The sequence below is a fragment of the Tursiops truncatus genome, chromosome 8 (genome assembly GCF_011762595.2).
Source record: "Tursiops truncatus isolate mTurTru1 chromosome 8, mTurTru1.mat.Y, whole genome shotgun sequence".
NCBI lineage: Eukaryota > Metazoa > Chordata > Mammalia > Artiodactyla > Delphinidae > Tursiops > Tursiops truncatus.
The window spans coordinates 83397892-83424165 of NC_047041.1; the positions used below are offsets into that span (position 1 = coordinate 83397892).

At 45.3% G+C, this 26274-nt stretch overlaps 1 protein-coding gene across 1 annotated transcript in view; it reads left to right on the top strand.

Annotated features, from left to right (window-relative positions):
- The first annotated feature begins 237 nt into the window (after nucleotides 1-237).
- KIAA1549L (KIAA1549 like) overlaps nucleotides 238-26274 on the top strand; it is a 284536-nt gene continuing 258499 nt past the window's right edge. The window contains exon 1 of the mRNA XM_073808743.1: nucleotides 238-924. Within this exon, the coding sequence (XP_073664844.1) occupies nucleotides 684-924 (241 nt within the window). The 5' untranslated portion in view covers nucleotides 238-683. The remainder of the gene's footprint in view (nucleotides 925-26274) is intronic.

Consider the following 26274-nt stretch of genomic DNA (forward strand, 5'->3'; position numbering starts at 1 on the left):
TCCGCGGCGCGCGAACAGCCGCGAGGGGTCCCCCTCCCCAGCCCGGAGCCCGGCGGGGCGCGCGGGTACGGGGGGCGCGCGGCGGCTCCACGCGAGGATGCGCGCGCGCGCCTGCCTCGCCTCCCTCGCCCGTTCGGGTGGCTACGTGCTTTCTTTGTCAATGAGGCGCCGCTCTGAGCTGCAGTAACACTCTCGGCCAGGGAGCCGAAGCCGGAGCTGGAACCCGAACCCGAGCAAGCGAGCGAAGAGAGCGCGGCGGAGAGGCTGCAGCCGGCGGCGGGAGGGAGGGCCCTGAGCGCGCCCAGCGGCTACCTGCCCCCGCGGCTCGCAGCCTCGCCCCCTCAGTCTGCGGGAGCCCGCCCGGGGGTGGGGGCTCCGGGCGGCGCCCGTCCCACCCTTGCTGCCCCGGGCGCGCCGGCGCGCGGCGACGGGCACCGTGGGAACCCCGGCCCGCTCCCGCCGCGGCTCCATGCGGCCCCGGCCCCTGCGCGAGTGAAGCCGCGGCTCCGCGGAGCTCGCTCCTGGCGCGGCAGCACGAGCCAGCGAGTCGCGCCGCCCGGCGCCCCCGCCCTCCGGCGCCCGGGCCGTGGCCGGAGATGCCCGGTGAGGACCGGGGCGCCGAAGGCTGGGCTCCCCGGAGCGGTGCGGAGCGAGGCAGTGGCCTGGATGAGTGAAGCGTCCCCATGGCTCGGCAGGAGGCGAAACCCCAGGGCCCGAGGGAAGATGGGCCGGAGGTGCGGGCGCGCAGGGGCCGGATCCGGGCGTGCGGGCTCGGCCGGGCTGGCGGGGGAGCCGCGCGCTGCCCGGGCGTGAGGGGCCCCCGGGCTGCCGGGCCCCAGGATGCGCCGCCGCTGCCGCCGCCACTGCTGCTGCTGGGACTTCTGCTGCTGGCGGCCCTTCCGGAGCACTGCCTGGCGGACCCGGGTAAGCACTTGGCGGCTGCTTTGTGCCCGCGGAGGTTTCTGGAGGAGCGGGGCTGCCCGTCGGGGCCGGCACCTGACCGGGTGGCAGTGGATGGAGAGGTCTTTGAGGCACCGGCGCTAGGAGTTTCCCCTCCCTTTGCTGCTGCAACAGCAGGCGAACTGTCAGCCTTCCCGGGAAGGCACCGTTGGGCGGGGAAGTAAAAAGAGGTGCATTCGCATCTTCCTTATGGACAAGTGGCAGGTCCTTCCTGGTGGTCCCCAAGGCACGCTTCATTTAGATAAAGATATGCTGTGTTTAGGACACCTGAAAAGGGATGTGTTTTAGTAGGACACACAAAGTGGGGACGTCTACTATGTTTTGGGCTCCCTGACGGTTGTCCACTTTGTTTTAACTGCACGAGGTGGCCCAGAGAGTTTTAGGCAATTCCCGTGTCGGCGTTTTCCTCACTGTCTTGACAGGAGACTCCTTTTTCTTTTGGGATAGAGGTACCTAAAATAATTGCTTGCGTCTTGCAAAGGGATCGAGTGTATAATCCACTGTTTGCAGGAGGTTAGTTAAAAATAACCACGCTTAGCTCTTTTGACTCCCAAGAATCCTCAGGAAATAGATTTCTTTAATTTCTTGGACGGTTTTTAAAAATCTGTTGTAACTATTTAGGGGGGATTATTCGGCTAATGTTCTTCAAAACTTCCTGTGCGGTCAGCAATTGCCTTTGAAATAAGAATGATTACTGTGGCACTTGTAAAGGGCAGGCTTTTATTTGTGAAATTCTGGGCTCTTGGTACATTTCAGTTATCAAGGAATATAGCCCTTGCTTCAGCCAGTATGCTTCTGTACTTCTGTGGTTTTTAGCAAGGGTTAAAGAGGACTGTTTTTTTCCCAGTGTGCCTCGCCTCCCAATTAGATTCAATCTCGTAATTATGAAGGAGTTCACACTGTTTTAGATAAGAGGGTTTCAGGTTAAAAACATTTCCTGTCTTCAACAGCTTAATTCAAAGCCCATTTTCCTTTGATTCACTCAAAAGGTTACTGACATGAGGTGTCTATGTGTGCAAGTTGCTCTCCAGGAATTGTCTATTGTGATCATAGTGGTGAGAAAGTTCAGTAATCTTTGGATGTGTGCCCGAGACGGGAGAAAACCTCCGAAGAACTTTAGCCCCCAGTTTTTATGCCTCTAGCAGTTTTCAGTGATGTGTATTTGATGGTTAAAAGGTAAGTTCTGAGTCAGACACATGTCATTACCTTAGTATTCACTGGATCAGAAACACACTTGGAGTTTTTATTTAAAATGAATCAGATCCTTAATAGTTTTGTAAACAATTTATGAGATACCAACTTACGGAAGGTCTTCATTTGAGTGCAGATACCAAAATCTGTTCAACCGTTTGTAATATGTGAAATTTAGATTTTATGTATTTATCCTGTTCGGCCTGATATGTCAGATGATTTCCTCTGATCGGCTTTGATTTCTGATCTCTCTTCCGACCTTTGTACTTTGCCCCTTTGGAACCTCTGTGACTTTTCTTGGCTCTTCTTTCAGGCTGCCAGAGCCTGACTTAGGGGACTTCTGTTCTGTATCTTTTGTTTTTAGCCCTGATGTCCTTTTCCTTTATTCTCTTAGTGTGGGGATCCTGGGGATTGCTAGGAAAGATGCTTTGATTTAAATGATGGTAACAATCAGTAGTCCTCTGTCTTCTTCCTTCTCGTTGCGTCCTCTGTGCTTTTTGGGTGTCCTTTCTGCTGTCACTCTTGATGACCAGTTTCCCGTGGTCCAGCTCACCTGTGGATCCAGAGCCTACTGCCGGGCTCCACGGTTTCCCGTGTGTTTGCCTCTGATTCAACTTCACGACTTGTTGCTCTCTCAATGGAAGAGTTAAACGTTGGGCTCACTATCTTGCCTCCTGCCTGCTTTCTTTTGTTCTCTGATTTCTACCTGAGGCAGCTTTACTGCGGGTGAGTGCCTCCTGGACCTGATGCAGGGAGTCCCAAGGGGTTTGTGGAGGAAGCAGTGTCAGGAGGGAGGCAGGAGAACAGATGACATTTTCCTGAGACCTTTGACTTTCAACAGACTCCCTGGTTTTGAACTTTTTCTGAGGCACAGCTGCTGCTTGGTGCTGCCACTCGCTGTAGAGTGAGTCTGAGGCCGGGTTGCATGCGAAGCCAAACGCTGATTCTAAGATCCCCCGAACGTGCTGGCTTGCTACAGTCATGTCATGTGCGTGGTTGCCGCATCTTGTTTTCTAAGCAAGGCTAAGCAGACATTTGCCTTGGCTGACAAATAGGTAAAAATAGGTTGGTTTCTGGACAGTGCTATAGGACCTTTGTGTCCTGGAGCCTCTGCAGTGTGTTCCCAGCCCACCTCCACCCACTCCACCCCAAATTCTTTTTATTTAATATTCCTGACGAATTGGAGTTCCTTCTCAAGGCTGCTGTCTTGAATGTCCTCTCTCGGACTTCCTCTCCTAACTTCCATCTCCAGGAAACCCTTGCTCCCTGACTTTTATTTTGCATGTGGGAGACTGGTGTGGAAAAGAAGGTTCTTTACAGAGGCAAGCTCTGACATCTCCCCATTCTGTTTTGCCCTCTGAGGCTCTGGGCAGATTGGTAAAGTTCAAATTTGACTACCCGATCTTCTTAACTACTGATCTTCCATTCAGTTCATGTCAGTAAACATTTCCTGTGTGTCTTTTAGGTGCAGGTGCAGTGCTCATTCCTTTATGTGACCTGGCGTCTCTGGACCTCAGTTCTCTTGTCTGTAAAATGGGGATAATAATAGCTCCAATCTGTTGTGAAGATTCAATAAGTTAATATATCCGAGGTGTTTAAAACAGTGCTTGGTACATAGTAAATGCTCAGTGAATGCTAGCTGTTCTTATAAAATTGACTGAACATTTACTCTGTCCAGGTGCTGTGCTGGGGCAGGGGATACAGACATGCATAAGCGTCAGGCAGTTTGTAGAAACCCCTCATGAATAGGGTGATACACGTCCTTGAACTCTGATACTGTGTGGTCAGAGCAAATAAAACGAAGGCACAGTTAATTCTGGAAGACCAGGAGCTTTGGAGGATGAGTAGGTGTTGGCAGGGTTGATGGTGGCATTTCAGGCAGAGGAGAAGTAAAGGTTCTTTACTTCTGTGGCCAGAAGCACAGGATGCTATAGCGAGGAGTACCCTGGACTCTCACACTGCCCTTGGGCTTTCTCAAGCCCTCCTCACAGGCACTCCACCCCCCGGCCCTCCTCTGCTTCTCTCACCAACTTGTAAGTTCCTGATTTATCTTTGTTTCCCTCTTGCCTGTTACAATGCCCAGCACAGAGTAGGTACTCATTAAAGTTTCAGCCTTCTTTCACTCCTATTTCCTTAGCTTGGATGATTCTGTTAGATGTTAGAATGATTATCTCATCTAAGTAACCCACAGCAAGTTGTTAATGACTGCTTTATTCAGGGAATGTATTTGCATTTTGAAAGAATCTCTAATTGAGCACAATATATGGGGGATAATTTTGACCTAGGATGTCGTTTTTTTTACCCCTCTCCAACATTTTATACATCATCAGATTGGAGTCCCATTCGAAACAGGTGCAACAGTTCATTTGTTCATTCATTCATTCATTCATCCATCCATCCCTCCATCCATCCATTCATTCAATGTATCTTGAGTACCTCAGCTTTTTGAGGTTACAATAATGAAAGAAAACAAGCTCCCATTCTCATGGCAGTTAGGAACTAGCCCAGTGCTTTCCAGACTTTACTGTGCGTGTGAATCACTTGAAGATCCTGTTGCAGATTCTGATTCAGTAGGTCTGGGATAAGGCCTGCGGTTCTGCATTTCTAACAAGCATCAGGGTGATGCTGACGCTGACCCCACTTTCAGTAGCAAATGAAAATAAACGAATAAATGTAGGTTGAATGGTGGTAAGAAAAATGAATCAGGGTAAGAGGATAGCAAGAGGCTGATGTCTATGTGCATGTGTACCCTCATGCCTGTGCCTCGTTATCTAGAGTGATGGGGGATGTCCCCCATGTCGAGGTGACATTTCAGTAGATAATTAAAAGTGGATATCTGGGAAAATGTATTCAGGCAGAGGGGAAAGCGACTGCAAAGGCCTTGAGGAGAGACTGTGTTTGGGATGGTTGGGGAACAGCAGGGAAGCCATGTGGAGTTGAGTGAATAGGGGGAAGGTGGTAAGAAATGACATTGAAGTGGGAGCTGGACCCAGATCATATAGGACTTTTTGACAAAGTGAAAACTTGGTATTTTACTTTGAATAAGATTAAGCAAGAGGTGATGTGATCTGACTTGAGTTTTAGAAAAATGCCCATGGCTATCATGGGGACAAAAGACTGTAAGGTTGGGACTTCCCTGGTGGCACAGTGATTAAGAATCTGCCTGCCAGATGGCCCTGGTCTGGGAAGAACCCACATGCCATGGAGCGACTAAGCCCATGCGCCACAACTACTGAGCCTGCACCCTACAGCCCAAGAGCCACAACTACTGAGCCCATGTGCCACAACTACTGAAGCCCACACGCCTAGAGCCCGTGCTCCACAGCAAGAGAAGCCACCACAATGAGAAGCCTGCGCACTGCAACGAAGAGTAGCCCCCCATTGCCGCAACTAGAGAAAAGTCCGCGCGCAGCAATGAAGACCCAATGCAGCCAAAAATAAATTAAAATTAAAAAAAAAAAAAGACTGTAATGTCAAGGGTGGAAATGGGGAGACCAGGTAGGATGGCTTAGACAATGGGGAGCAGTGGTTAGATTTTGGACATCTTTTGAAGATGGAGCTAATAGAATTTTCTCATGGATTAGAGGTGGGGTGGGAAAGAAAGAGAGGAACCAATACGGCTCCAGGGTTTTTGGCTCAAGCACCTGGAGGTTGAAGTTGCCATGGAGATGGGGAAGGTTGCAGGAAGCTCAGGATTTGGGTAGGAAATAAAGAGTTGGTTTTGGGTTTGTTAAGGTTGAAATGTTTGTTAAACATCCAAGTGGAGATGTCAGATGGCCAGTTGAACAAAGTAGTCTGGAATCCCAGGCTGATACTGGGTCCAGAGATGTAAATTTGGGAGCCATCAGCACTCAACTAAGCAAGAAAGTATAGAGAAGGGGGAGATCTCAGCAATGAGACCTGGGATATTTCAGCATTTAGGGATTCAGGAGGCGGGGGACCAGCAAAAGAGACTGAAGAAGGCTAGATAGGGACTAGCAATGGATGTTGTATTTAGAGATGTGGAGGTGTTTGGTGGCCCTAAGAGTGGAGAGGACAAAAGTCTTGCTGCAATGGGTTCAAGAAAGAAAGGAAGAAGAGAAATTGGAGACAGTAAAAAAGACAACTCTTTTCGTCTTTTTTATAAAGGAAAGCAGAGACATAGGGGAGGTAGGTCAAAAGAGGGTTCAGATGGGTTATAATTACATTATATTTGTACTTTCTCATTATTTTTTTCCAAAAGGATTTTATTTATTTATTTTTTGAATTTTATTTTATTTATTTTTTTATACAGCAGGTTTTTATTACTCATCCATTTTATCCACATCAGTGAATACATGTCAATCCCAATCTCCCAATTCATCACACCCCCACCCCCACCCCCACCCCCCGCTGCTTTCGCCCCTTGGTGTCCATGTGTTTGTTCTCTACGTCTGTGTCTCAATTTTTGCCCTGCAAACCAGTTCATCTGTACCATTTTTCTAGGTTCCACATACATGCATTAATATACGATATTTGTTTTTCTCTTTCTGACTTACTTCACTCTATATGACAGTCTCTAGATCCATCCACGTCTCTACAAATGACCCAATTTCATTCCTTTTTATGGCTAATATTCCATTGTATATATGTACCACATCTTGTTTATCCATTCGTCTGTCGATGGGCATTTAGGTTGCTTCCATGACCTGGCTATTGTAAATAGTGCTGCAGTGAACATTGGGGTGCATGTGTCTTTTTGAATTATGGTTTTCTCAGGGTATATGCCCAGTAGTGGGATTGCTGGATCATATGGTAATTCTATTTTTAGTTTTTTAAGGAACTGCCATACTGTTCTCCATAGTGGCTGTATCAATTTACATTCCCACCAACAGTGCAAGAGGGTTCCCTTTTCTCCACACCCTCTCCAGCTTTTGTTGTTTGTAGATTTTCTGATGATGCCCATTCTAACTGGTGTGAGGTGATACCTCATTGTAGTTTTGATTTGCATTTCTCTAATAATTAGGGATGTTGAGCAGCTTTTCATGTGCTTCTTGGCCATCTGTATGTCTTCTTTGGAGAAATGTCTATTTAGGTCTTCTGCCCACTTTTGGATTGGGTTGTTTGTTTTTTTCATATTGAGCTGCATGAGCTGTTTATATATTTTGGAGATTAATCCTTTGTCCGTTGATTTGTTTGCAAATATTTTCTCCCATTCTGAGGGTTGTCTTTTCGTCTTGTTTATGGTTTCCTTTGCTGTGCAAAAGCTCTGAAGTTTCATTAGGTCCCATTTGTTTATTTTTGTTTTTATTTCCATTAGTCTAGGAGGTGGATACAAAAATAGCTTGCTGTGATTTATGTCATAGAGTGTTCTTCCTATGTTTTCCTCTAAGAGTTGTATAGTGTCTGGTCTTACATTTAGGTCTCTAATCCATTTTGAGTTTATTTTTGTGTATGGTGTTAGGGAGTGTTCTAATTTCATTCTTTTACATGTAGCTGTCCAGTTTTCCCAGCACCATTTATTGAAGAGACTGTCTTTTCTCCATTGTATATCGTTGGCTCCTTTGTCATAGATTAGCTGACCATAGGTGCATGGGTTTATCTCTTGGCTTTCTATCTTGTTCCATTGATCTATATTTCTGTTTTTGTGCCATGTACTTTCTCATTTTTTAACATTAAAGATGTATAGCAAGAGTGTTTGATTGGGTGAGCTTTCTTTTTTTCCAGGTATAGATAATCCAATAAAATATATTTAGACTTTTTACTCTCAATATTAATTATTAGTGCTTCAAAGATACTTGCAAGATGTCCCAAACTTGCCTCCCTTTCCTTCCCATCCCACACACGAAGTAAAGAAGAAAATTTTGGGACTAATGAGTCTGTGCTTTTAATACAGACATCAAACAGAAATCAGATGTCCCCTCCCTGCCCCTCACCCTTCTCTAGAACCGAACATCACTGTGGAAACTGAGATACTGAAATTCTTCTGAGAGAATCTCTCAGAAGCCTACTTATCTCAAGTCTTGAATTACTAGAATATGATCTGAGAATATTCAAAATGAATGTGCATGTTTCCTTTTTCATTTTCATTAACCTTCAAGCCCTTATTGAAGGCTTTCTTGTGGTTTTCTTTCTTTCTTTTTTCTTTTTTTTTAAACAAACAACAACTCCACTCTTCTCCAGACAAAAATGAATAGTTGGAATGACCCTAAAACATTTTCGTTGCTTGACAACACATTACAGGGGATTTCTAAACACACAGAGGGACACATTATTCTAGGTCACGGGATGGCTGCCTTGGACGGTGGCTCCCTGTGGGGACTCCAGGACCAAAGGAGCAGCTGGCAATCCAGGTATTGGAAATGTCAGTTATTGTAGCCAATAGGATGGTGGCAAGTGAGTCACACTGATTTGATGGTATTTATCAAGCACCTGGCATATGCCAGGTCAAACTCTTTCCTAAATACTGGAGGTATAGTGGAGACGAAGCCAGGCCTGGCCCCTGCCCTCAAGCAGCCTGTAGCCCAGGACAAGAAATCCTCACTCAGTGGCAGGTTGCTAAGGTACCTCTGGGTCAGGAGGGAGGATATGGCAAGACAGAAAGTACCTGCCTTGTCCAAAGAGGCTGTCTCTGCCCAGCTGCAGTGAGGCTCAGGGTGCCAAAGTTCTGACTTCTCAAGGAAAGCCAGATCTTTACTTCAAATCTTGTTTTCAAATGTCACCAACGAATTCAGAGTTTTGAAATGTCATGCTGTACGTAAAGCACACCCATGAGCCACCACTCGTCTTTTTTTAAGTCAAGTTTAATTAAGGTGTAAATTACATACAGTAGAAGTCACCCTTTTTAGGCGTTCTGCATGACGGGTTTTGACAGAAGCATACACTCACGGTTCCACAACCACAATCCAGACATAGACCATTTCCGTACTTTCCAAAAATTCCCTCCTGCTCCTTTGCAGTCAGTCTGCAACAGGACTGCCAACAACCCAGTACCTGACAAGCACCAATCGATTCTCTGCCCATATAATTTTGCCTTTAACTGAAGGTCATATAAATGGAATCATACAGTATGTAATGTTTTGTGTCTGGCTCCTTTCATTGAAGGTAATGCTCCTGAGAATCATTACATCTCTGGTCCTGTCCTTTTTATTGCCATGTAGTATTCCATTGCACCACAGTTGCTTATCCACTTGCCAGTTGATAGACATTTGGGTTGTTTCCAGTTTGGGGCATAAAAGGCTTTGTGTGGGCAGTTTTCATTCTCTTGGGTAAATACCTAGGAGTGTGATTTCTGGGCCATATGTTAGGTATGTGTTTAACCTTATAAGAAACTGCCCAGTCCTTTCCCGAAGTGGCTGCGTAATTTTGTATTCTTATGTATGTGAGTTCTAGTTGCTCCTCTGTATCCTCATGGGCACTTGGTCTTGTCAACTTTTTTTAAAATTTAAATTTCAGCTATTCCAATAATATTTTAGTGGTATCGCGTTATAATTTTAGTTTGCACTTCTCTAATTACTAATGATGTTATTGTTGCATATCTTTACATCTTCTACGTGCCATTTATATTTCTACTTTGAAGTGCCTGTTGAAGTCTTTTGCCCATTTAAAAAGATGGATTGTTTGTTTCCTTATTATTGAGTTTTGAGCTTTCTTTATATATTCTGGATACAAGTCCTTTATCAGATACGGTTTTTTGCAAATATTTTTTCCCAGTCTGTGTGGTTTTTCTTTTCATTTTATCAACAGTATTTTCCAAAGAACAGACATTTTAAATTTTGAGTAGTTCCAGTTTATGAACTTTTAAATTTTTTTTTTTTTTTTTTTGCGGTATGCGGGCCTTCTCACTGTCGTGGCCTCTCCCGTTGCGGAGCACAGGCTCCGGACGCGCAGGCTCAGCGGCCATGGCTCACGGGCCCAGCCACTCCGCGGCATGTGGGATCTTCCCGGACCGGGGCATGAACCCGTGTCCCCTGCATCGGCAGGCGGACTCTCAACCACTGCGCCACCAGGGAAGCCCGAACTTTTAAATTTAAGGCTTGTGTTTTTTGTGTGCTGGGATAGAAATATTTGCCTATCCCAAGTTTACAAACATTCATGATTTCTTCTAGAGGTTTTATAGTTTTTGGTCTGTGGTCTGTTTCACGCTAATTTTTGTATATGGTGCAGGGTAAGAGTTGAGGTTAATGTTTTTTTCATTTGGATGCTTTATTGTTCCAACACCATTTATTGAAAAGATTATCCTTGTTCCATTGAATTGCCTTGGTACCATATATTTGTGGGTTTATTTCTGGACTCTAGTCTAGTCCAGTGATCTTACTTTTCTCCTTATGCCAGTGCAACAGTGTCTTGATTTCTCTAGCTCAGAGTTTGGCACTAGTGACATTTTGGGCTGGGTAATTCTTTGTTGTGGGGGATTGTCCTGCACACTGTAAGATGTTTGCAGCATTCCTGGTCTCTGCCCAGTAGATGCCAATAGCTACCCCCCCCAACCCCAGTGTGACAACCAAAATGTCTCCAGACATTGCTAAATGTCCCCTGCAGGATAAAATTTCCCCCCGTTGAGTTCCACTGCTCGAGCTTTATGGTGAGTCTTGAAATCAGGTAGTATGAATCCTCTAACTTTCTTTATTTTCAAAATCTTTTTGGATATTCTAGAGCTTATGTTTTTCCATATAGATCTTTGTATATTCTCATCCATCTCTGTAAAAAAAGAGAATTTTGATTGGGATTTCATTGAATTTAGGTCAATTGGAGAAGATTGATAGCTCAACCATATTGAATTTTTTGACCCAGGAACATATCTCTCTCCATTTATTTAGGTATTCTTTCTTTTCTTTCATTAATGTTTTATAGTTTTCAGCATATGAATTTTGTACATATGCGTTTCATGTTTTTCAAAGCTTTGGTAAATAGTACTTTAAAAATTTCTTTGTTAGTATATAGAAATATTATTTAAAAAATATTAATCTTGTATCATGTGACCCTTCTAAACTCACTTTAGTTCTAGTAGCTTTTTTTTTTTTTTTTTTTTGCGGTATGCGGGCCTCTCACTGTTGTGGCCTCTCCCGTTGCGGAGCACAGGCTCTGGACGCGCAGGCTCAGCAGCCATGGCTCAGGGACCCAGCCGCTCCGCGGCATGTGGGATCTTCCCAGACCGGGGCACAAACCCGTGTCCCCTGCATCGGCAGGCGGACTCTCAACCACTGCACCACCAGGGAAGCCCATCTAGTAGCTTTTTATAGACTCTTTGGGATTTTTCTAAATAGAAAATCATGTTACCTATGAATAGAGAGTTTTATTTCCTTATTTCAAATCTGTATGCCTTTTATTTCTTTGTCTTGCCTTGTTGCACTTGCTAGAACTTCAAGTACATTGTTGAATAGGAACATTGTTGAATAGGAATGGGGAGAGTGGACATCCTTGCCTTGATCTCCTAGTCTTGGAGGGAAAACATTCACTGTTAAGTATGGTGTTAGCTGTAGTTTTGTTTTTGTTTTTGTTTTTTTGTAGAGGCCGTTTGTCAGGTTGAGGAAGTTCAATACTATTCCTAGTTTGCTGTGAATTTTTATCATGAATGAGTATTGAATTTAGTTAAATGTAGAATTGGTAGAATTGGTATTATTTCTCCCTTTAGACCTGTGGTCTTAAAAATGAGAAGATCCCTTAAGGGTTTCTTTAGTAAAATAAAAAGTGTCATGTACCTCTAGTACATTTCCTCATTTTCAGGGGTGCCAGTGGACACTTCCTAGACATTAGAACAGAGTTTGGTTTCAGGTCTAGAATGGCCTGGGTGAGGGGAAATTGTGTTGGATGAGTTCAGGAAATGGGTCTCCCGTAGCGGACTGTTTGCTGTTTTATCAAGTCACTTTTTGGGGCCTTAGTTTTTGCATCTGTGAACAAAAGCCTCAGGATCTTCCATTCTTCCCTCATTACCCTGGGTATGTGTTTATGAGCCCTAAGCAGATGTTTTGGTGGGTTAGACCAATCCTTTTCTTACCTCTTCCTATATTAGTGGCAAGCCAGGTCACGAACTCTCATTCTGCAAAGGGAAGAATTTTCCCATGGTTTTCTGTCATGGTTCCAACCTGATGCTCAAACAAATGTTGGCTTTTTTAAAAAAAAAAAATAAATTTATTTATTTATTTATTTTTGGCTGTGTTGGGTCTTTGTTGTTGCGTGTGGCTTTCTCTAGTTGTGGCGAGCGAATGCTACTCTGCGTTGTGGTGCGCGGGCTTCTCACAGTAGTGGCTTTTCTTGTTGCGGACCATGGGCTGTAGGTGCGTGGGCTTCAGTAGTTGTGGCACGTGAGCTCAGTAGCTGTGGTGCATGGGCTTAGTTGCTCTGCCGCATGTGGGTTCTGACCAGACCAGGGCTCAAACCCATGTCCTCTGCATTGGCAGGCGGATTCTTAACCACTGCACCACCAGGGAAGCCCCAAATGTTGGCTTATCTTTAATCTTCATTGGCTTTTAAAAGTTGTAAAAGTAATATATACAGTACTTTATTAAATTCAAGTAATGCACAAGGTATGCAGCAAAATGAAAAAGGCCCTGTTGGCTCCATTGCTATTTCCTAGAGTTGTGTTGTCAAGCAAATATGGTAGGTCCTGGGCTTCCCTGGTGGCGCAGTGGTTGAGAGTCTGCCTGCCGATGCAGGGGACACGGGTTTGTGCCCCGGTCAGGGAAGATCCCACATGCCGTGGAGCGGCTGGGCCCGTGAGCCATGACCGCTGAGCCTACGTGTCCTGAGCCTGTGCTCCGCAACGGGAGAGGCCACAACAGTGGGAAGCCTGCGAACTGCAAAAAAAAAAAAAAAAAAAAAAAAAAAATATGGTAGGTCCTTCCAGATCTTTTTTCATACAAATATTTATATACATAGCCTCACTTAATTTTTTTAAGATATAAAGGGTATAATATTTAATACCTTTCTCTTTTCATTTACCACTGTATTGTGGCCCTCTTTCCATGTGAAGTAAATTTTGTCATAAGAGAATTTGAACTTCTTCCTGAAACACAGAAAAGCCCTTATTATAAAAGATAACAATTTTAAAACCACAGATTGGATTCAAACCTACACAGTTAAAATATCATCATTAGACCATTCTTCCTCTTTTCTCTACTCTTTGGCTTCCTTCCCTGGAAAATACTTCCACACATGTTCAAGGAAAATCATGGACCCTTTTAAACACCGAATAGAACGGGGATAAACACTGTGTATAAATCAATTAATGCAGATGTAAATCGGGCCAAGGAGCTGCCTCAAGCTTCAGCCCAAGGTCATTGCTGCACCTGCCATCTGTCCACTCAGGCGAGACTTTGCCTAATGCCTCCTAACCACAAGAGGGGAATTTGATTTAGATTTAGATTTATATATGTTAAACCTATTCTTAGCTTGAAAGAAAACCTCCTGACCTCAGAGACACAAAATGGCTTTGGCATTTATGCAGTGCCAGTAAATAGGAAGGTCTGGGTTATTTCTCACTTTACTCTTTCGATGTGAAATATGGAATTAAGTGCTAGAATGAACCTGGACCTACCCCGCTCCTTCTGTCCCTGCTTGTGAATGCTGCTCCTCAGTCACTTGTCTCTTTATTTACCAAACGTCAAGAGGGAACCAAGGGAGCCTGAAGAAAAATGTGTCTGAGAAGAAAATGTGTTGCAATTAATAGTGCAGCTTCTAAGTCCTTGTTGAAAAGAGCTGAACCAAAATATCTCTAAACCTACAGACATCATTATCAAATGTGAGTCTTTGTTTTGAAGAGAGCAGGAGGATCTGGATTATGAGCATTTTTGGAATATAATTGACCTGGATGGAAGCGTGTTACAGAATCACTGCCACAGAGCTGTCTTTGGTAGTTTCCTCTTATTTTATTAATACTGGAGGTGAACACACGAATCAGCCTGGTGAATCCCAGGGAAATTAAACCTTTTTTGGAGTGGGATGGAGAATGGGTTCTTGTCTCTAGTCCAGCAATAGAAATGACATTCGAAACAAGTGTTTCCCCGTTCTTATGGCTAACGTGATATATTTACTATTCGCTACGGGGATACTCATCCTCAGAGTTTGGTAGAGCGCGTCACAGTTGTAGAAGTTTTCATTCTTGTTTCTTGTTTGAATCTCATATCACTCCTGAGAGAGGGTTGAGGAAGTAATTTGCTGAAGGTCACACAGTGGTCCAGGGATTTTTTCATTAGTCTGTGATTTAGGGGACAGATTACCTAGCTCCTCCACTAAAGCTAGCTCAAGTATGGGGCTCCAGGCCACAGGGAAATCTCATGTGACAGATTTGGAATAGGAATGAAATACAACGGGGTCACGTGGACAGTGTAACTCATTGATAGAAATAAGAGGTAACATTTTTGAGCATTTACTCCTTGTATCAGCTCATTTGATTTTCACAGCAACCCTGTGAGGTTGGTTCTGTTGTGACCCCTGGGTTTCAGGTGCGGGGAGTGAGGCAAAAAGCAATTTAACAGTAATGTATTCAGCGTCGCACAGGTTAAGTGTCAGAGGTGGGCTTTGAACCCGGGCGGTTTGATTCCATGGCTCTCACTCCGCTTCGTTATATTGCCTTCCTTGACAGTGAGAAGCTGAGGTTACTGGCTTTGTGTCTCCTGGACCCGGAGGCCTCTCGTCTCTCTTTTCCTGCAGGCTGGGGCTGTCCATCTGCCTCTTTCTGCAGACTGGCCTCTGCTTACCTGTAGCTTCTGGGGTCCCCCATAACTAACCTTTGCAGGCGGCTTTGCTTGTCGTGGTGCTCCCTGCAGCCAGAGCTGACAAGCCTTTTGCATGTAAGCGCCCACCCTCCAGTCTCTGTCCCAGGTCTATATTTCCCAAGAGGGAAAATCAGGCTGCCATAGTGTGGCCAAAAAAGTAAGGAGTCTACCCCTCATCTGATCAGCAGAGGCCAGAGGTGAAAAGGCTGGTGGTTCAAAAATGCCCTCCTAGGGCTTCCCTGGTGGCGCAGTGGTTGAGAGTCCACCTGCCGATTCAGGGGACATGGGTTCATGCCCCGGTCCGGGAAGATCCCACGTGCCGTGGAGCGGCTGGGCCCGTGAGCCATGGCCGCTGAGCCTGTGCGTCAGGAGCCTGTGCTCCGCAACGGGAGAGGCCACAACAGTGAGAGGCCCGCGTACCGCCAAAAAAAAAAAAAAAAAAAAAAAAGCCCTCCTAGGCTGAGCCCTCCTTCAGCCTTGGCAGTGGGCAGAGTGCAGTTTTAAATTAGGTGTATGGATAGGGCAAACTTCCCCAAATTCGTCTCTTCCCTCATGACAGTAAAAAGAGGCTCATGTGCTGGCTTTATGAAAAATGGCAATGACAAGTGGCCTGATTGATAGAGTTGACCAGTTTCCATGGTATAAATACTGTCACCGTGGCTGATTTCAAGCTACCAATGTGACAATGGATTTGGGAAGAGATGCTCATGGTTGGCTGAGCGCCGAGATGATCCTGTCCATCTACGGACTGGATGCAGGTCAGCTTACACAGTAAGTGCAGGATGTCTCCAAGGAGTTTGAAGTGTAGGCTTACCAACTAGGTGGGCTTCTAATTATGTAACAGGGAAGGAGATTTCAAGGAAGAGAGGGTGGAAGTTAGGTTTGGCTCAGGCAGCCTGAAATAACTTGTTGCCCTAAGTGTGCATCTGCTAGGCACACGGGGCTGCTTTCTAAAAAATCGCAACTTCCTTTGCCTGCAGCGTCTCACTTGTGACATATAATGAACGCTTTCACTGATTTTAAGATGCCAGACCTCATTTTCTTGGAGGGGCATTGGTCTAGCACCGAAAGGTATAGTTTTTCCTTGCTTCTCTAAGTCAGCACTTCCACCTCGTTTGCTGGTGTCATTAATGGACTCCTTTCTTCCACCTTCCAAACCTAGAGATGCCGAGTCCACCTGGTGGCCCCTTAGACATCTTTCAGCTGTGTACACGCTATTAGTTTCGATTGGAGGCTTTTATTTATGACCATAAGGTCATCTCTCAGGTCGTGTAATTATGCTAAAAGCCAAGACCGGCTGGTGACTGCAGCCTCTGAGAGCATGTCAGATGCCGTCACAGATCTCAAGGCCCGTCTGGGTGGCTCTTTCCCTAGCACATCTGGAGAGGGGGTTGGGAATCTTGGCTTTGGTGCACTACGTACAATTCCCCCATCTTTCGCACGATGCGGCTCCGTTGTTAACCCTGGCCCGCTCCCATAAAGGGTGGTGGTGACCACTGGCAGATGAGGAAGGGGGTGTGGACAGCGTAGATCTCTCCTCAGACATGGAGTTCCAAGTGTCCTACTGATTGATGGAAGGTCAGCGTCTTTACCTATAAAAATAGCACAGTTAATTTATTCTTTTAATTTCCCCAGGGATGTAGCAAGGGAGAAATTTTACAAGATTCTTCTTTTATGTCTCATTGGAGTTTTGCCCTAGTTTGTGGATATGTTGACTTCTGAATAAGAGGACTAACATTTACGAAACAGCTACTACTTGTTAGTTGGTGGATCAAGAGTTTTGTATAATTTAATCTCACAGTGACACTGTTCTTGTCCATTTTGCTTGGAGGAAGCTAAGATTGAGAGAACATTTATGAACCTGACTTGCCTAAGGGCACTGTTGCTTGGAAGTGGTGGGGATGGGATTTGAAACCAGATTAGACTACAAGGTAAATATATTTTCAGCTATACTCTGCCGGCTGTCCCCCCGCCCTGCCCCATTTTATTAAATTTTCAAGCATACAGAAGAATTGAAAGTACTGTACAGTGAACAGACATATACCTACCACTTCGACGGTACTGTGAACATTTTGCTATATTTGCTTTATCGTTTATCTGTCCTTCCTCTATCCACCCATCAGTACATCTTATTTTTTGATGTATTCAAAGTAAGTTGCAGACATCAGTACATTTCACCCCTAAATATTTCAGCATTCATGCCATTGATTATAGTTCAATATTTGTTTATAGTCCTTTTTTTTTGAGGTAAATTTTACATACAGAGAAATCGAGAAATCCTAACTATATATTTCCAAGTTTTGACAAATGCATACACAGGTGTAACCCAAATCCCTGTCAAGATATAGAACATGACCGTCGCCTCAGGAAGTAAGTGTCCTCTTGCCTCTCTCCAGACATACCTCTCCCTACTCACCCCCCACCCCAGACATCACGGTTTGATTTTTCTTTTCACCATGGTTTAGTTTTATACCATGCAGTCTTAAATGATGTTGCCTGTTGTTTTCAAATTGACTTTTCATTGTTTGTATTAAGTCAAGACAGTATTTATTGAGCCCTTGGTATGTGGCCGGCACAGTGCTGGTACAAGGGGTACAGCGGGCAGGTAAAAGGCATTGGCTCACGTGGAGAAAGAGACATTAATCAGCTCATCACAGGAAGAAGTACCCTATTACCAGCGGAGGGGAGTGCTGAAGGGGGAGCCCAGGGTGCTGGGGGGGCTTGGTGAGTGATGAGGTGGAAGGTCAGGAAAGGCTTTCCTGAGGAAGTGACGTTGGAGCCAACATCAGAAGGATGTGTAGGAGATAAGCAGGCAGGGAGGTGGGGCAAAGGGCAAAGTGCCCACTGTCTTCCCTGGTGGGAAGAAGTGTGGTTTCTTCTGGAACTAGAGAGAAGGTGGATGTGGTTGGTGGGCAGGAATCGAGGGTGAGAGTGAGTGATCGAGTAGGCAGAGAGCTAGCAGGGGCCACATCACCCAGGAGACAGGCCTTGGCCTCTAGCCACCATCTTGAGCCATTGCCTGGTTTTAAGTAAAAGAGTGACCTTGACATTCAGTTATCCAGCCAGTTGAGTTGGATGAAGGGGAGATATGGACCGGATGTTCTGGAATCACAGCTAAAATTAAGTATCATTGGCGTGAAGCTTCCAGCTTTTAGGAGAACACTGATTTGCATTATGATCCTATATAGATCTTCAGATGCCGCATGTGAGTTTTCTCCCTCTTCTGCCTGCCTAACTAACTACCATTTAGTTACTAAATAAAGATCCTCTGTACCTCCAGCTCTTGCTTGCTCTTTCCTCCCAGTCTCCCTGCCTCCATTTCATTCTCTCCTCCTCCCTTAACTAATCCCCTTTCCATCACCTGCTCTTCCCTGAAATGGGCCCTCCTAGAGTCACCAATGACTCCCCGATTTCTTAGTCCTGGGGCGGCTGTCAAATCCCCTTGGCTCTGTCATTCTGTAGACCGTCCCAGGTGGCTTCATCCGAACTCATGGCTTTAACAACTGATTATGTACAGATGATGCAAAAACTCTTGACTCTCTCCTGAGGGTGAGATTCATACACCCACCTGTTTACTGGACATCTCTACCCATGACTACAGACAACCCGACATTTTCCCCTTAAAGTGAGCTCATTTTCCCTGGGGTCTTGCTCCCCATTCTGTATTTCCTATTTCAGTGAGTGTGCCCACCACCTATCTGTGGAGCCAGAAATCTGAGAATCATTCTAGGTTCTTTTCTTTCTCTCCTTCTCTTCATCTAGTTGACCGCTAAAGTTGCTACTTGTATTTCTGAACATTCTCATAATTCTGTCCCTTTCCTGTCTCTGCTGCCTTATTTCAGACCCTCCCTCTTTCTGGTCTGTGTTCTTGTCAAAGCCGTACCTCCTAACTGGCCACCCAGCCTCTAGTCTTGGCCCCCTTCTAAGTAATCTCATCCTCCATACAGAGATTTTCATAAGACATGAATCCACCCAAACCCTTCTATGGTTCCCTGTAATTCCACTGCTTAGCAGTCTGGGTACTTTATGGAAGAGCCACCTTCAACTCGTACCTGCCACCGTAGCCAGGCTTGCAGTCCCCCCAGAGCCCTTGCCTGCCCCTTACGTTTTATTCTTTCTGCCTGGGAAGCCCTTCCCAGCCCTGTCTGCTTGGTTAGCATCTGCACTTCCTTCGAGACTCGGTTCAAATATTAACCTCCTTCAGGTAGCCTTTCCGGGCAGCCGCTCTGCCCTCTACCGTGGGAGGGAGACGCTGTCCTCTCTACTCCCACCCTCTGTGCCCTCTGTGATGGCCTTTGGCCTGTGTCCTCCATCAGACTGTGAGCTCCTTAGAGCAGGTGTCAAAAGGGGGGTCCTGGAAACCCTTTCACAGTAACTATGATCCATGTGTAAAAACTGTTTTCATTATAATGTGGACACACAATGTTACAGCCAAGTCTATTAGAAGGAACAATGAATTAAGTGGCTAGTGAGACAACTTGCTTAGAGCAAGAGGGAAAAATGTAAACTCACACCAGCACCGAGGACCACCTGGGCTCTGCCTCCTGCACACATGGCGGGAGACGATGCTGCCAGGGCAGGAAGTGGTGCTCCTTAGTACACGGCTGTAGGTTCTAGAGTGAAAGTGTGCAGACAACCCCTAAAGTTTGGGAACCCACCGTCTCAAAGGCTGGGGTCATGTATTTGTCTCAGCGCAGGCTCTTACACATACATGACAGACAGGGGATGGGTGTGGTGTGTATACAGGAAGGAAGAGAATTTCCCGGTATGTTCTTACTGTACTTACAAAGTCCTGGTCTGTTATTTCTGGTCTTAAAACCTTTCCTGGGACTTCCCTGGTGGCGCAGTGGTTAAGAATCCATCTGCCAATGCAGGGGACATGGGTTCGAGCCGTGGTCCGGGAAGATCCCACGTGCTGCGGAGCAACTAAGCCTGTGCGCCACAACTACTGAGCTTGCGCTCTAGAGCCCGCAAGCCACAACTACTGAGCCTGCGTGCTGCAACTATTGAAGCCTGCGCGCCTAGAGCCTGTGCCCTGCAACAGGAGAAGCCACTGTGGTGAGAAGACTGCGCGCCGAAATGAAGAGTAGTCCCCACTTGCTGCAACTAGAGAAAGCCTGTGCGCAGCAACGAAGACCCAACACAGCGAAAAATAAAATAAATAAATTTATCTTTTTTAAAAAGTAAAAAAACAAAGTGCTAGTCCTTTTCTGTGGATAGCGCTCTACACTGCTTGCTATTGTGTTATCACTCCTCTTCTTCCATTCATAGCCAAGTTAGAAGAAGAGGAAAAATTCACCCATAATCCCAACAATCTAACACAACTATTCTTAGGATTAGTGTCTTTCCTTTCATCCTTTCTTTGTTTTTTTCTTTTTTAAAAATTTTTAAGGTAATTTTAGTACAGTTGTCTCATTCACCTAGGGAAGTTTAACTCTTAGAGGTGGCAAGCTCTTTTTTTTTTTATAATTAAAAATACTTATTTTATTTATTTATTTTTGGCTGCATTGGTTCTTCATTGCTGCACCAGGCTTTCTCTAGTTGCAGCGAGCGGGGGCTACTCTTCGTTGTGGTGCTTGGCCTTCTCATTGCGATGGCTTCTCTTGTTGCAGAGCACAGGCTCTAGGTGTGTGGGCTCAGTAGTTTTGGCATGTGGGCTTAGTTGCTCCACAGCATTTGGGATCTTCCTGGACCAGGTCTCAAACCCGTGTCCTCTGCATTGGCAGGTGGATTTTTAACCATTGTGCCACCAGAGAAGTCCCTTTCATCCTTTCTGTGTGTATGTGTGCCTTTTACAAATATAATTGTAACCATAATCCACCATGGTTTCCAAATCTTTAGATTCAGGTTCATAGTTGCCGTATTACGGACAACTTTTGTGTTTCATCTATAGTCTGAGTTAAAGACTTAGTAATCAGTTATGTCTCCTAATTGTTTCTCTTTTTAGGAATTTTCAGCTCCTTCAGTTCCAGTTAGTGTTTATAATATCTTAAGAGTTTTGGGGTTTTTTTGGGTGGGGGGGGAGGAGAGAAACTTTTCTTCTCTATTCTAAATGTTGTTGGTTTCTTGTCATGCAGCCAGAGAACTGCTGGAAAATAATTCAAACGTCTTTACCTTTCTAGTATTCTATTCTCATTAATCCCAGGGGTTACAGAAGATGCTCTTTTTATCCTCTGCTAGTTTTCTCTGTTAAGGTGAGGCAAAATTCTCTCAAGTCACCAAGCTTACCTGGTGGTTGAGACTCCAGGCGGTGAGCTGGCCATCTGGTGAAATGGACATCGCCTCCTACAAATAGGCATCTCCCATGGAGGAATGGCATCCCGAGGGCCATCGTTCTGAATCCCCCAGGCTCCATCCACTGCCCACTGGCCATCTGTTCTCCCCTACCCCAGGGTTTATTTTGGCTTTGCATGCTGACATATGAGATCTCTTCTGAGTCACCTGTGCCCACCTTGGTCTTATTATTATCCTTTAAAATCCCTTCCTAAACCTTGGAAATGATTGTACTCACTCGGTTTTGTGAATTCAGAATGACAAAGATAAAGAAGCAAGAAGGTTGTGGCCATGTTTTCGTCATAGGCTGTGGCATTCCAACTCCTCTTATGTGGCTTATCTGCCTGTGGGCTCAGCTTTTTGGCTCACAGCATCATAAAGCCAGCCCTTGCTGGAAAGAGCTAGCCCCACTCGTGCTAATAGGAAACTGACTTTTGATTCCTCACTCAAGTCATCTTGAGGAATGATGTTTAATAATTAGTTCTGGGGACTTCTTTGGTGGCGCAGTGGTTAAGAATCCGCCTGCCAATGCAGGGGACACAGGTTCGATCCCTGGTCCGGGAAGATCCCATATGCCGCGGAGCAACTAAGCGCGTGCACCACAACTACTGAGCCTGTGCCCTAGAGCCTGCGAGCCACAACTACTGAGCACATGTGCCACAACTACTGAAGCCCGTGTGCCTAGAGCCCGTGCTCTGCAACAAGAGAAGCTGCTGCAGTGAGAAGCCCACGTATCGCAATGCAGAGTAGCCCCTGCTCGCTGCAACTAGAGAAAGCCCGTGCGCAACAACGAAGACCCAATGCAGCCAAAAAGATAAATAAATAAATTAATTAAAAATAATAATAATTAGTTCTGAATTTGGTATTAATAGAAAAGTAATTTCTATGATTTTGACATAATATATACTTTAACAGTAATTTTGACAGTCTTATTGGTTTCTGGCCTTTAAGAGTCAATGCTATTTACAAATATGAAATTTTTACAAATAGAAATCAGCCAATCAAATATTTACAGAACATGCACGATGTTCTAAGTAAGGCCAGTGCTAGGGGAGGTTTTCTAAGTGGTACCAACAGTGTTTTTAAGGAATATACATGAGAACACAGTTGCATGAAAATAGCTAATTGAATGTGGAAGGTGCAGTACCCAGGTGCAAAATAAGCAGTATAGGCAATCAATGTTCAAAGAATTTATCCATTTTCATTCCTCATGGACTGTGCTGCCGAACTCAGCATCTACTTTGCTCCAGGTTACAATGGGAATGAACTGGTGGGTCCCTAATGCTAAGAACCTAGGTTACAATGGGAATGAACTGGTGGGTCCCTAATGCTAAGAACCTAGGTTACAATGGGAATGAACTGGTGGGTCCCTAATGCTAAGAACCTAGGTTACAATGGGAATGAACTGGTGGGTCCCTAATGTTAAGAACCTAGGTTACAATGGGAATGAACTGGTGGGTCCCTAATGCTAAGAACCTAGGTTACAATGGGAATGAACTGGTGGGTCCCTAATGCTAAGAACCTGTCTGAAACAGCAGTGGTTGCTGAGCATCTGTGATCTGGAACCCCATGGTCTAGGATGGCGCTAGAGGTCCTCTGGGAACTTCCAAGTTGTTGATTTTCCCTAGAGCAGGTCTTACAGAATCATGCACAGCAACAGAATCTTTAAAAGAGAAGCTGGCATTCTGCTTCTGAAATATATTCTCACTATAGACAGTGGGAATTGTGGAATAAAATTACCTCTAAACTGTTCTTACTTGAATTACCTTTAACTGGAGAATATCTTTACTGAACAACTCTGTGACGTGTGAGTTACGGTGAAAGTAGTAGTTTCCACTTATTCTGTCAGCACTTAGTATGTTCCTGACACTGTACTGGGTACCTGACATGCTTATGATGGCATTGAATCTTCACAGTCGTTTTATGAGATGTGAACTGTAATTATTCCCATTTTACAGATGGGGAGGCTGAAGCTGAGAGAGACAATGTAACTTGCCCAGGACCACAGAGCATAATGATGTTAGATCTGTACCTCTGCACCCAAGCCTGTGCTCCCGTCTGCTGCTTTGCTAAATGTTCTCTGTGATTGTACTTGCTCCCCCTCTGCCCAGCGAGCTGTAGCCCAGCCCTGAGGATGAAATAAAGCAGTTTTACTTGATAGGCACATCCCACATGCTTTACAGAGGGCTTTCACATCCGCCATCTCTGCCACAAAGAGGGTTTGTGACTCTTCATTTCAGATTTCACATACACACGAAATGATATTTATTTCCAGGCTCTTATTATTGGGGATGATGAGAATTGACTAGATTGTGTTTTGACACCCGTAGTGCTTGAAACTCAAGGACACTGGCAAGAATTCTAAAGAATTTTATGGAATTCTTAAAAACTCACACATGCAGATTGAACCGATTGTGCTTTTGGTCTTGTTTGGGCCCTTAAAAAATGCACAGGCCTGAGTCACACTGTGGTCACATCTAAGTAAAATTTAGATGCAGTTGGATATGCTTCTGAATTTGCCCTTTGAGCTTGGCGAATTATGAATTTGTCTTGGAGACTCATCAGTTTCCCTGCCCTCGGTGACCACTACATTTCTCATGCTGGCAATATTGAAAAGAATGTTTAGGTTTCCAGCTACCTTTTGTGGAATTCATATACATTTATACCAGACAGTTGGATCTGAGATGGATATTGAGAATTTCCTGCATCTATACAGATTAAAAATGTTCAGTTAAAAATGTTGCAATAGATTTCTTCTATCATCCATTTATTCAACAGTAATTATTGAGTGCCTACTGCCTGCCATGTTCTGTGCTCTCCTTGACCTTGAAGTCTCACTATTGTTCTTGTCCAGCTCATTTTTCACAGTAGCTGCTAACTACATCTGAGTGACCTTCAGCGCTCACCTGTTCACTAAACATTAGTTGGAAGCCAGTTATCTGTAGAGATTGTTGGGTGTCAAGGCATGGCTGTAAATGTCTGTAATATGGTAGGCTGAGGCTGGGGGAATCTCGGTCAAAGAAATGCCACTAGGCATTGAAGCACAGGGGAAATCCCTCAGAAGCAAAGAATCAAACAAACAAAATAAATAAATGCTGGGTAGACAGGTAACAATCATTTAGTCCATCTCTCTCATTTTACAGATAAAATATTGAGGCCTAGAGAAGAGCCAATTGGTCAAATTAAGTAACCTGTAATATTGAAGTTTCATTTTAGGATTTGGCAACTTCCTTAGCTTTAAACTCCTCCAACAGGATGAAGGAATGAAATCGCACTTTGAAACGTTTTCCTGCATTTTGTCTGGCACTACGTGCATCATGTGGGTGGGACGCTGTTTTGAATTGTTCGGGGTTTCTCTGCTACCTTTATTCTTTCACCCTCATACAAAGCTTCCTCTCGTGTTGAGATTCCTGCCTTCCCCCTCCTTGTTGCTGTCACCTTCTGACTTTACGGGCACCTGGCCCCGCAGTTATCGAGGATTTGACTCTGCTCAGACTCTTTGCATGCCAAGTCCTGCCATCAGCGCCAGCAACATCAGGCTCACGAGGATAACCCACCGTTTCCTCCCCCAGCTTCAAAGCTTCTGGACTTCTCAGTTGGAACCATCTTTATTTTCACTTCAGTTCAGCCACCCTCCCCTACGGCCACACCCCGCACCGCCCTCAGGAGCTTGTGCCCCCTGTGAAATCTCAGACTCCAGTATTCCCGTCTTTGTCCACCACCCCTTAGCGTTCTGTTGCTCACTCCCTTGTTCCCACTGTCTCTACTCTTTGGCGTCCAGGCATTCGCTGTGTCTGCTTCAACCCACAGGCTGCTGGAATATAGAACAAATACAGCTGGGAGTTTGGTGTTCTTAGGATTCTTGTTTCCAGCATCCCTGTAGTCAGCTGGTCCAGTGGTGCTCATCTCTGCAAGGTCTTCCTTGCCAGTTACAATCCCTTCATGGATTCCTCATCAATTCTGCTTCTCATTCCCCATGACCCTCCTGGAACCTTCTAACCTGATTCCAGCCTCAATTCTCCTTCTCAGCAGATGACTTTTGTGGTACCTTCTACGTTTGTTCATCCCTTAAATGTGGGCGTGCCCAAGGTTCTTCCCTAGTCTTCAAGCTTCAACGATGTCTAGGTGGAGTTGACTCACAGGATGCATCACCAGCATAGCTTCTGAAACATGCCAGCCCTCTGCTCGCTCGTGGATGCTTCTGGTTAGATGCCCTCCAGTCACCTGGCACTCAGCCGTTTCCCAGCCTAACCTCCTAACCTGGTCCTCCTGCTGTATTCCCAGTCCTGCTGAATGGAGCCTGTCTGCCTCGCCATGCAAGCCGGAAACCAGTCACCCTAGACTCTTTCCTTTCAGTCTGCACATCTCTGGTCCTGTCAGTTCTGTCTCCTTAATATTTCCTGTGTCCGCCCCCTTCTCCTACAACCGTTACTCGAGCCCCTATGACCGCCCATCTGCATGATTTCTGTAGCCTTCTATCTAGTCTCCCTTCCCCCCTCCCACCTCAATCCATCCTCCACAGATCTTTCTAAATCATAGAACAAATCCCATCTTCTTCCTCAGCCTAAGGCTGAAAACAGCTCACAGATTTGTTTTATTTGACTGATAGTGTTGGCCCGTACCCTGTTTAAGAACAATTTTCTTTTGGCTTTTCTTGTCTATATTAAACAGCAGAAAACTTCACCTGAGACCTCCAGGTTTCTGGTTTGTCTTTGAAAACCAGAAACCCTGGCCCCCTGGCTCCTGCATTCCCCCAGGGTCTGCTGGATGGACAGAGGGACAGCTGTGCCTCTTAGATGGGGTGTGCCCTCATCCGTTAGTCACAGACTCACCTTCCCAGGTATGTTTCACTCACTCATGTCACCCACCTGGCTCTTGCATCCTTAGTCGGTGGCCTTTGGTTTGTGGAATGAAGTTGGGTCTCCTCTAGTTGCAAGGGCCCCACTGTAGTCCTTGTCGCCTGCACCCATTGAGCTGAATTTCTTGGAGTACGTCAAATTTGGGATTCGGTTTCACACCTCTGTGTTGGCATGTATCCCTCTTCTGGTTAAAAATCACATGAGAGGCAATAATCTTTCCTGAGGATCTTGGCAACCAGCTAAGATGACAGTTTCATCCTTAATCATTTGGACCAGGGGTGGTCCCTGAGTCCATGAACCCCTAGAGTATCCTTTCC